The sequence below is a fragment of the Poeciliopsis prolifica genome, unplaced genomic scaffold, assembly GCF_027474105.1.
Source record: "Poeciliopsis prolifica strain line A6 unplaced genomic scaffold, Auburn_PproV2 SCAFFOLD024, whole genome shotgun sequence".
Taxonomy (NCBI): domain Eukaryota; kingdom Metazoa; phylum Chordata; class Actinopteri; order Cyprinodontiformes; family Poeciliidae; genus Poeciliopsis; species Poeciliopsis prolifica.
This window is the reverse complement of record NW_026562399.1, coordinates 3,216,846-3,228,666: the sequence shown is the minus strand read 5'-3', so window position 1 is coordinate 3,228,666 and position 11,821 is coordinate 3,216,846. Positions and strand designations below refer to the sequence as shown.

Here is an 11,821-nt window from a genome sequence, read left to right as displayed (position 1 = left end):
TCAGGCAGATCACACAGAATACTTCCTTTGTGAACCTCCGAAATTTTTCCTTTTTATCAGCAATAAGCCATAACGATCCAAATAAACCCTTGAAAAATGTCTCTCTGTGTGTTTGAATTAATCTAGGCAATGTAGAGAAATGTATGAGTTTCTCTCTTTGAAATAAATTCCTGAAATAATTCTGATGTATTGAGAGGAACCTTTATTGAATTTTGAAATATGATAAGCAATAATTAAAACAAATGTCGGGCTTAGTAAAGTGGAATTCTTCCTATCTAACAAGCATGGAACACGGAAAATCTAATATCTGTGTAGGAATTGAACGCACCAAAATTAGCAGCTAAAGTGTAGATTGTCGCTCTGAAGCTAGGTTAGCTGCCAACCGCTGCTGCTTGGTAAATGTTTGTTAAATTAGCTTTTTTTTTCTCTGCATTTTTTCTATGAATAAACTCTTGAAATTAAAATAATTGGCTGTAAAGGTAACGACAATGTTGAAAAAGCCTTTTTTAAAATAGAGTTATGTCTCAAAGTGCCGCTTGAAAATCAAAATAGATACATTTTATAATTAGAAAGACAACTAGTTTTAGTGGCTGTTTTATTTTAACATTTTTTTTGTTGATGTCACCGACATTATTTACAATCTAAAATTGGTTTTGACAATTAAAATTATGATGAAGTCAGCAAAGTATGTCTTATTTTGAAATCTGGGTAGATGAACTTCCTGTTGCGGCGCAGCTGCTTGTCGCTGGAGTGGAGCTCCGTCAGAGGACCAGGGAGAGCGTGGTGAGGAATCCCAGCAGCCCCCCCGGAGAGTGCGAGCCGGACCGGCTGGACCCCCTCCCCCTACCCCCGGAGGAGGACCCGAGAGAGACCCACGTTGCCACGGGAGAGGCCTCTGTGTCAGGTAACCGTTCAGTGCGTGCGGTTAGTGGTGCTTTTCCCGGGCAGCCAGGTGCTTTCCAGAAGGCTGCTGGAGATGGAGAGGCGGCGGTCGGTGAGCCGCACGAACCTCTGCAGACCTAACATCCTGTAGCGGTCTGATTTATTCACTCTCTGCACAAGGGTTGCTATGCCAAAACTGAAGGGGCAGGTGAGGGGTCGGCTTTATTTTAGCACCACATTTCACCGGCGTGAAAGTATCTTTGCGCCTCGATGCGCAAAAATAGCGGCACATATTATACATCCTGGATATCAGAACCCCCTAGTCCTCCTCTTCAGCTTTTTCTTGTGAGATGCTTTGCTTGTTTTTGTATTCTGTGTCATACGCAGGCGTGTGATGATGGTTTAACTGCAGCGCTGAATATTTCAGAAGCAAGGTTCTCTACCAAAACAAATCCACCGTTGCTACAGTTATTTATTTGCAGAAGCAATTTTATAATACCAGTAATTCTCTTAGACAACAAAAACACCTCATCAGTTCTGCCTTCAAAGTGAAACTTTATATATGATGGTGAGGAACCTGTATCCTGCAGAAAAAAAGGAGCAATGGATTAATATTTCTTGGAGTCATTAATCTGCAGTACTGAGAAGTAATGTTCTCCTGCCTCAGTTAGAGGAATTTATTGATGAACTGCTGAAAGTCTATAAAAACCCCTACTAAATCCATGTAAATATTAAGAAATAATATGTCTAGAGGTTGTTGGTTAGGAAACAAAAATGACGATTACATTTGTGGTATTTTGGAGCCAAAAAATGAATGAATAATAGTTAAAGTTAGATAAGTTACCAAAGTGGACCTTGCCAGGGCCAAACCCTGGTCGCTGATACGAGGAGATACTGCAGAGGGGAGATCACGATGCTGCGAGGATGGGAAGCTGGGATAGCCCTCCTCTCTGATGCAGAAGGGGAGTGGGGGTGGATTGGTGGTGGCGGAGGCAGTGGCTGGGTTGGTTTGGATCAGGGATGGTGTGGCGCACCCATCCCTTCCTCCCTCCCTGTCCGTGGTATATACTGATGCATTACTGCTCCCTGTTCACTTCTGAGTGTAATCAGTCTGTCAGCAGCAGCAGACTCAATAAGTCACCCCAGCACTAACACAAGAACACACTCTCCTCTCTGATTTCTGACCAGAATGTTGCCACAGTCAGCTGCCTCCTGCTGTGTGCATCAGTTCTGTCAACAGTTGTAATCATTCTTTCTCACAGGGAAAATATGTTTTGTCTTGACAACAAGTGACACAGAATGTGGCAGACATGTTTTTCTTTCTTTCTTTTTTTCTTCCTTTCTTTCTTTCTTCCTTTCTTTCTTTCTTTTTCTTTCTTTCTTTTTCTTTCTTTCTTATTCATCTAGGGTTCTTACAGAGTCAGAAAATGTCAGGAAGCATATGGAAATTTGATCAATGGAAAAGTTTGGACATAAAATTGAGTAGACCTGAAACGATTAATCAAATTAAATGTGATGAATCGATTATTGAAATAACTGTCAACTAATTTAGTAATCGATCAATCGCTAACTAAAGTGATTAGTTAGCGATTTAATTTTACAGATTTAATTTCTTTATTGTCCAAAACATTAATTAATCCATAGGAATCCTCTGTACTATTATTGAGCCATTCCATAGTCTCTTATTTCACATTTTCTTTGTGCCATCTCATCTCCAGTTCAGCAACAAAACAGACAGATCATTCTAATTATTTCTGCTCATAGCATTTCACACTGCTAAACACTGCTTAGTGCTTAGCAGTATGAATTATTTGTCGTGGCTCTAAAGCTGAAAAAAGGCTTATGGATTCAGTCCTTTATCTTCGCTGTACCTCAGTGCTGAGACTGTCTCTTCAGAGAGTTGCCTGAAGTCACTAGCAACAACATGGCCACATTGTACCCAGAATAAAACAGTTAAAGCAACAAGCTCCCGCTGTGGAGAACCACTGAGGTCCAGCTGCATCTGCTGTGTCATATCCAGACTTTGCTTCTTTTCAGGAGGTAAAATTACTCTTTTTATCACCAGTTTTATTTTGGCAAAAACAATCACAGTTTTCAAAGGAAGTTTAGCACTGTGATAAATCCATATTATTAATATGTTGTACAATAGTAAAGTTAAGTTTTCAGTAGTAATAAAATTGCCTTTTTTTGAGCATTAAATTATGTTACAATGTTATGCCCTCATCAACAACAAACCTGGAGTGTTGCCTTGATTCTTTAATGCATGTTTGAAAAATCCTTTCATCCCAATGACAACCATTTGGCTGTGGAAAACGCCTGGGTGGACCTAGCCCCGCCTTTGAGACACAGCTCCTCCTGGCTAGTCTGAGTTCCTTCAGCATCTGCTGAGCTCATTATAGGAACTACAAGTAGAATGCTTCACAGAATGGTTGTAAACAGCTTCATGGAGGAGAATTGTTGTGATGACGTGTTAAAGGCGGAGTGTTGGAAAGAGTAGGAGCTTCTTAAAGAGACAGACAGAAATCTTAAGGTGACACTTTGCAAAGTAAGTTTTCTTAAGTTATGTTTGACGTGTACAGCACGTTATACCAACTGACATTGCAAACACATCGTGTCACCCTTCTAAATTTCACTTCACATTTTCAGTAGAGATAATGAGAATATTCTAAATTGTTTAGCATTTAAATTTATTATTAAATTATGAAGTTTATTTTGTAAAAGAGCAAAGAATCATCTTCATAGTTTTATTGTTGTGTTACCATAGCTACAATCTGATGCTATGAGTTTAATGTTTATGTTTGAAATATATGAATATGTATATTTAAGATACACCTCACCAAATAATATCCAAATGAATCTTAAAAAGTATAGAATTTGATATGAATATAATTTATTTTCTATCAGATTATGTGCCTTTATTGGCACAAATTAGATTCTTAATTATGGTTCAACCACATCAGAAACAAATACACAGAGGTTCTTCTTGTGTGCTAATAATGACTTTGGCTTAGTCCACTTTTTTATTTATAAACTCAGAATGTTTAATAACCAAAAGCTTTTGTTTCATATTTCCATATGTTAGAAAATTTGTGCAGAACAGAATAGAATGTACAGTTCAGTGTTTACACTTTTGTGATGTGATGTGATAACCTGACACTGACCAGGTTCCTGTTCCTGCCACAGTCTGATACTGCCAACACCATATTTCATGGAAGGGTTGGGGAGTTCAGATGTACAGTAAATATTTATGTTTGGTTTTTAAGTGGTGGATTGTCGAGGTTGGCTCCTGAGAGCCATTGGGGCTCTGGTATCCCTCAGGAGCTGTCCATGGTGCTGCCCAGGCCGCTCTGGTGTTTGGGCTACTTTTTTCTTTTGACAATGATTTGCTCAGATAACTCATTGGTGCCATCTTGTGGCTGAGATGTATCCGAAGGTTGAAGCATTGTATGTTTTTCTTTTCTTGCTAAGAGTTGTTTTTATAATTGCAAAGTTTAAACTGGGCTACTAAAGTTAAATGTCTCCTGATGTTTGTTGTTCTTGACTTTTAAGTCATAACAGATCGATATATTTCCTGCTTTTTTCCATAAATTAATTCTAAAATTACCCAAAACTACTAAACCTTCAGTCAGTTGCAGAATGTTAAGTTTATCGGCACCAATTTATGTCTGACTTTTCTTCTTCACAATTATGAAGTGAATATTGTACTGCACCTTTGTGGTGTAGTATAATAAAATTAGTGGTGGGACTGGATTCAAATTTTTAAGAATGGCTTTGCTGATAAGCTAACTGTTTTAGCAAAACATTAACGCAACAATAGTTTTTTCCACTGTCAAATCAGATCATTTTTAAGCAAAAATTAAACCCCAGTGGATGGTTGTTTGCCAGTGTTGCTTGTGCATCAGATTTTTTGGAGTACCATAAACATGCAGATATGAAGATTCCAACTATTTAAAACAAAAAGTGATTGTCTGTGTCAATATTTTTAACACCTTAAAACATATCTGATTAATTAATCAAAATTAATATGTTGATGTAATGTGTCAACAAGTTCAAGAGGTATGATATCTTTTAGAAGGCACTACAGTTGTTTTTGTCTGTATTCACCATATTAGAGGTTCAGTTACAGCATTATCCCTGCTGTGTGACACTTCTGCCAGAATGAGGCACTTAAATAAGATCAGTGTTGACGTTTGCTGACCAACAGCCCGGAACAAACCAAGGGGTGGCCATTTGTTGCCGGTTTTAGCGTTCGTGTTCAGTTTTTGTTTGTGAGTCAGTTTCAAAGCAGAACATTGCTCCGTCTAGGTGGGCAGCTGGTTGACGAGAGCTGCTGCAGCCTCTGCATTGGACTCCCTCACCTCACAAGAGGACATTTTTCTCATGCAGTTTAGTAAGTAATAGGGGCAATGAAAGTGGACAAGTGGGTTTTACCTTCCAATTGTGAGAGTTTTGTTGTCAGAGATCAACAGTTTGCAGTAGTAGCACAACTACAACCTGGTTTCAGCGCTGTATTTTCAGCCAAACTGTCTTTCAAACTGTTCTTTATTGTCTGTCTTCTTCTGTAGGACCAGACCAAAAATTATTCATTTTGTCGAATTGAGACAATATAAATGTGTCGAACATTGAACCGGTTCTTGAAGTTCTGTTAGGCTCAAAGTGGAGCCAATTTTTTTTTTACCTATTTTCGATGAAATTTTCTTCCATCTGTTTTAGTTTCCCTTGAAGTCGAAGTTCTAAATCATCATAGATCAAATATCACCCAAACATCTGTCTCCACTCCAGCTGCATATTCACTCTACCTCTATGCTTTAAGTGACATCATGCTTTATTATTTACTTTACATTATATTTAGAATTGGTAATTGCACTCTTTGAACTTTTGAAAGAGGATTTGTTGCAGTTTATCTTTACGTGTTTGACCAAGATAGTCAACCTTTTGGTTTTTGTTATATTCCTCATTGCACTGGGAACAAATAAAAGATGTTTTTGCATGTTTGACTAAGCTTGTGAAGCTATTGGTGCTTTTAAATGTTTTAACTGTACTGGTGCAGAGTAACCATTACATTTGTAATTCTGTACATTTATGTCTGTGTTTAAAAAAAAGAAATGTTTTAGATAGGGGTGCACCAATATGAAAATTTGGACTGACATTGATATCCAATGTTAATATTGCAGTTGTGTCCAATAATCGATATTTACTGACATTGTGTACATTTCACTGCGGTTTAGAAACTTTTGGGGAAAACAGCAACCAGACACAGCAACAAAATAAAAATAAATATCACCTGTTTATTTTTCTGTCCGATATTGATATGTTTAAAAAAATGACTCATATCAATTGATATTGATGTTAGTTTTAAGTCAATTTAGCACTGTTTCAATATTACCAATTCAATATATTATATTGAATTGGTAACGGTGAATACAAACCTCAGATATCAGTGTCAGTAGTGAAAAAAGTGGTGCATTTGAAGCTAAAGGGGAAACATGCTTTGTTTTATATTAGTGCCTCCAGATCTGTGCGGTTTGGCTGCAGCTCTACTGGTCATTACTGAAGGTTTAGAAGATCTGAGACACAAAGATTCATTAGCATGGCTGTGTTAATTACAGTATCGACTGACAGTTCATCCTTTACTTTCGGGTTTCAGCAGTGGTGGTTGTTGTTTTGTTTGGCCCTGTAGACTCAGAGGGTTCATTCTCTGCAGGTAATGCTGTTGGCTCTCCACAGTGGCCAGATGACAGCATGGTTTCCCCCAACGCAGCCGTGAGCCAAGACAGTAAGGCCATCTGTCAGATTTAGCTTCCAACTGCAACCTCCCACTCCCCCAGGAATTGACTTTATCACTTGCTCAAAAAGTCAGCTAGCTTGTTAGCTAGCTAATCTAGACTTTCAGAATATTAAAGTGAAACATTGATCATACTGATAGCAGCTGTTAATGCTAACAATAAGGACTGCTTTCTTGTTAATATCCACACATGTGGTCCTTTCTTTATTTGATGTCTCAATCCAAAGTGCCAACATTTTAAAATAAAACCTAAAAAGCGAACTGGATACGTGATATTTCCTAACATTCTTGTTTACTTTGGTTAAAATATTTCAAATCGCTACCGATTACTCCTTACAACTGTTTCTTTACTACAAGTTCTCAGTAATGAAGAACCTGACGATCCAAACTAAATTGTCTGTGTCAGTGCTATACAGTTTTGTTCCCTGAGCCAATGGGCCTTGCAAAAGTTTATTATTAATGTTTAGGACAGATGCTGAATATGAGGCTGGAGAAGAAGAAGAGCACAGACAATGTTCATGAATGGCTGCTGTGGCGCCCCCTACAGGGAGTAAAAGAATGCGTTTACCTTTGTGTGTTGACCTATAAATGTAAGTAGTGATGTAACCATTCATCCAGTGGCTCTGTATTGATTATCCTCTCTATCCCTCTGCATGCCCTGAGCTGATCAATGTCTGCTCAGCTCCTTCGATGCACAGCAGCTGTAATGAGACCCCAGAGGATATCATTGAATCGACAGATTAATCAGTTTAACCCGGTGAATTGAGGCTGCGCCCAGGGCAGCAGAGCTCATTGAGTTTTTGTTTCCACTGTGAAGGTATTTCAGAGTGCTGCAGAGATGATGACATGTTGCGCATTTAGGTGAACGTAGAAGATGGAAAAGCAGCATCTGTATATGTTACACAGTGTCATGTGATTCCCCTCAGGGCTGAAGGATGTTTACCTCGGTGAAGGCCTTTGAGGGGCAGCAGTACTCCACCCTGAAGAGGCAGTGCCTGCAGAGTGGCCTCTTGTTTGAAGACCCCCGCTTCCCCGCCACTGACGACTCGCTCTTTCACCAGGGCAACAGGATTGGACGTGTGGTCTGGAAGAGGCCTCAGGTGAGTTGTTCTGGGGTGTCCAAAGTGTGACCGTTTTGAACAATTTTCTGTGGCGCAGTTGACTGTAGTTCAAGAATAGTTCAGTGAAAACTTTTGTTAGCACAAACATTTTAATGACAAATTTACAAAAAAGTATTGGGACAACTGTAAAAAAAAAGACTTTAATCTTAGATTTCTGAACATAATTTAGAATGTTAGCATTCTTACGCTAATGTTTGTTAGCACAAGAATGTTTCTGAATTCTGGGATTGTGCTGATTACAGTGGAATCAGTCCAAGTGTACTGCTGATTTCAAGTTTTGTTTTGATTTGTTAGTTAATTTTTCAGTATTTCTGAAGTTGATATAAAATTTTCACATGACCGAATATGTTTCAGGAAGAGTGTCAGAATTTATTCGCACAATTGTAAATATTTTTTGTGATTTGTTAAATTTCAGTAATTTAGCAATTAACGCTGATCCCCGACACAGAATATTTCTTTATCTAGCGATAAATGTTGAACTTGTATGAATACAGGAAGGAGCAATAAGAGAGGGATTTCATTTTTCTTCTTTCTCAAACATGTAGTCTGACTTCCCGTACATATTCAGTTTTTTTTAAAAATATAGACACTTAACATCTTTACAAACCTGAGATATGCTGCAATAATGGTTGCTTAAAGAAAGTTAGTAAGTACAGAGAGCTTAAAATACATATGCATTATGTATGCACAACTATTATTGTTTTTGTCTTTTCTGCAGATCATAAAGGTGTTTCCATGTTCCGTTGATAGAAAATGTAAAACTCATTCATTAATTATGTGAAAATGGCTGGAAGTATTCTGTTTCCTGGTGAATAAGCCTTTCATATGACACACTCTGATATCTGAGTAGAGGTTTTTCTTATATTCTGAAAATGCAAAGACATCTTCACAGCTATCAAACACCTTCAGTTGAATTTTGCACCCAATGTAGCAAGACTTACTATTACTCTATAAAAAACTAAATGTGATGCATGTGTGGGTCTCCTGATGATGCAGCCTGCAATAAATTCTGAGAAGTATTTTTGCCTCTTAAAAGCATCTAAATGAGTCAGCTATCAGTACTTAAGGTCCCTGCAGGATTGGAGATTATTAACCCTACAGAATGACTAATCATTTTTAATTCCTCGCTAACTTCAGCAGTGATCAGTAATTGCTCCACTGCACTCTCCTTGTGTATAAGCTGGTGATGTGTTGGAGCTGTGGATGATATGAGATGCAGGGCCTCAGGACTTTGTGAGCCAAGTCCCCTGCCGCTGTTATCCCCCTTGCGCAGCAGGCCGTGGTTCTGGATGGTGTAACCTCCTTCTGCCATGGAGAACGTGCATCGCCGTGGAAACTGGGTCACACAGATTACATGTTTTGGTCTGTGCTGCTGATGTCAGTCATGCAGACGTAAAACTTGAAGTAGGGAGAGAGCACGGGAGGAGGAAGATTTCTTTCCGTTTTCATTGGGAGATGATTTGTGTCGTCACTTATTCTGTTGTGTTTTTTGATGCAAAGGTACGGTGGCCCAGAGGTGCAAAACACTGCAACATTGCAAAATTGCAAATTACAAAAACACAACAACATTAATTCTGCTTGTAAATTTACATTATTGTCTTAATAACGTAATTCTTAACTGCGAAAGGTAAAGGTAGTGAGTCCACTTTGTACTGTAAAACCGTTGAAACTAGTCCATGTAGCACGTTTTCTCCACCGCCACTTTCAAGATGACTGTGACGTAAGAAAGACTCAATGGATATGTATTCTTGCCTAATGTCCAATCAGCGATTTCGCAGGTCTCCAACTGGGACATACCCTTTCTGTTGTCTTAATGTTGTTGTGCTTTTGAATTTGTTGAAGTGGTTTGCACCTCAGAGCCACCGTATAAAGGTCCAAGGTTTATGATTTTTTCATAAAAAATAGCATTCACTGTTTTGGAGAATAAAAAATCCCAGCAAAAATAACTTTTTGCTGTTTTGTTTTAGAGATTGATTTCAATGTTTTTTTTACACTGTCTGTCTTCTACTATCACAACATGTTGCCAGTTTTGACAAATATCTAAAAAAGGTTATAATGATGTAGCATTATAACCCAATAAAATTGATTAATTTGGGCTCCTTACCTTACTGATACTAGTGCAGTGAACGCGTAAACAGATCTTGGATTGCTCTGCTGTTCTTCCCAACGGGCACTAAAAGCTCATTCTAGATGTACTATATTATTCAGTGGGGAGTGCATGATAATGAATTTAGACGTTAAACTACTTTAGGAAAGAGTGCCTTTGAGGGACTGAAATACTCAGAACCATCAAAATTTAATGAAGGTTTTGGGAAAAGCTTGTTTTAAACACTACACACCCGCCTTCAGACTTAGCCTGAAGTGCATTTCAGATCTGGCTGGACGTTAAGGTCAGGTGGGTCCACAAAACTCAGAAAATAAACTGGGAAAATTAAGAATTAAGCTTTGTCTTAATTCAATTTAGGATCTGTCGCTTATGTTTAAAATTCAAATCATGTCAGATACTTATTTATTAATAATCAGAAGCTTACATACATTTTCTCAGTACTTGTTAGTGTTGCCTTTGAACTTTCCTCCACAAGCGTAGCTCAGAGGTTTGCTGGAGTTCAGGCCCATTCTTCCTGACAGAACCGGGTGAACTGGATCAGGTTTTAGGCCGCACAAATTCTCTGTAGGCTTGAAATCAGGGCTTTGTGTTGGAAAAAACATTGATTTTGCAGTCCTGAAGCCATTTTGCAACCACTTTAACTGTATACTGAGGGTTATTGTCCATCTGGAAGATCAATGTGAGCCCAAGCTTTAACTTCCTGTTACTTCAATATTTCTACATAATGTTCCTTCCTTCTGATTCCATCACATGTCTTTTGGCTCCTTCCTTGCTGAGTAGCCATTCAGCCCATGTCGGTACGGGACATGTTTCACTGTGGATGATGACTGTTTTACCATCTTCAACGGCATCTTCACAAGGTTTAGTTTTTCAAATTAATTTGCACATTTGTCCCAAAAAAAGCAGCAGGATATTTACAGAGTATGGCTGAGCGATGTATCAATTTGATCAATAAATTGATTTTTAGGTTTTGAAGATTAAGTGTTTGGAACATCTGAAAAAAAATTTTCTATCAATGGATTGCCATATTTCAGAGTGATGTCGTTGAGCAACTCATAGAAGGGTTGATTGAAATAAAAGTCACTTAAAAAAATAAAAAAATTAAAAATCTGTTATTTGTAATTTCTTTTTTAAGAAAAGAAAGTGAGAACTATAATTGATAAAAATTAAAAATCAGATCTGGTATGAAAAAAATCAGAGATTTCATTGCAAGCCATATCACTCAGCCCTTTTCCAGAGAGTTGAAGATTCAGTGAGAGGAGGAGAGACAGAAACAGATAAAAGATGGCAAAAAGAGAGCGAGTTGGTTGCACAGAACTGTTGCAAGAGGCTGATGGATCCTTTCCCCCTTGGGCTCAGCTGATGAATGGCGCCAAAAAGGCTCTGAAACTGGTTAGAAAGTCTTTAGGGGCAGGGTGTTTGACAAGGCTGCGCTCGGCCACAGTATTCACATTACTTTAGTGTCTACAGGGCCGGGCGCTGATCGATACCTTATTACTCTTCCACCTGCGCCTGTCTGTGGACGGCAGACCACCACAGGGAGCTCTCGCTACTGCTCAGTCTCTGGGAATCAATGCTGCTGCGGACAGGAAGAAGAAACGTGCCTCGATAACTTAACTCAGATGTACGGTGGCCAAATGTCACTCCTAAAGCTGTAACCCAGCTTTACTGAATGTAACGTGAGATGAGGGAGTCAGTCGACTCCTCACTGCATTGGCCTTTGCTTCTGATTAAAACTTTGCTTTTGCAGCATTCAGCTTTGCAGAGTCAGCAAATGACTGACCTTGCTTGCATCCTGTATAAGTTGTGAATGTGTGGTGCTCATCCTTTGTGTGTATACACATGACATTATGCATTAGTTCAAGTGCTGATATTTAACAGTGAAGCTGCACACTGGGCTTAAAGGTGACCTATTATGGTTCCTTG

The 11,821-nt window shown here is 38.7% G+C and overlaps 1 protein-coding gene across 2 annotated transcripts in view; it reads left to right on the top strand.

Annotated features, from left to right (window-relative positions):
* Positions 1–758: 758 nt before the first annotated feature.
* LOC129370492 (calpain-5-like) overlaps positions 759–11,821 on the top strand; it is a 37,919-nt gene continuing 26,856 nt past the window's right edge. For both annotated transcript variants that reach the window (XM_055046519.1, XM_055046523.1), the window contains exons 1-2: positions 759–904; positions 7,594–7,767. In XM_055046519.1, coding sequence (XP_054902494.1) covers positions 7,603–7,767 — 165 coding nt within the window. In that variant the 5' untranslated portion in view covers positions 759–904; positions 7,594–7,602. The remainder of the gene's footprint in view (positions 905–7,593; positions 7,768–11,821) is intronic.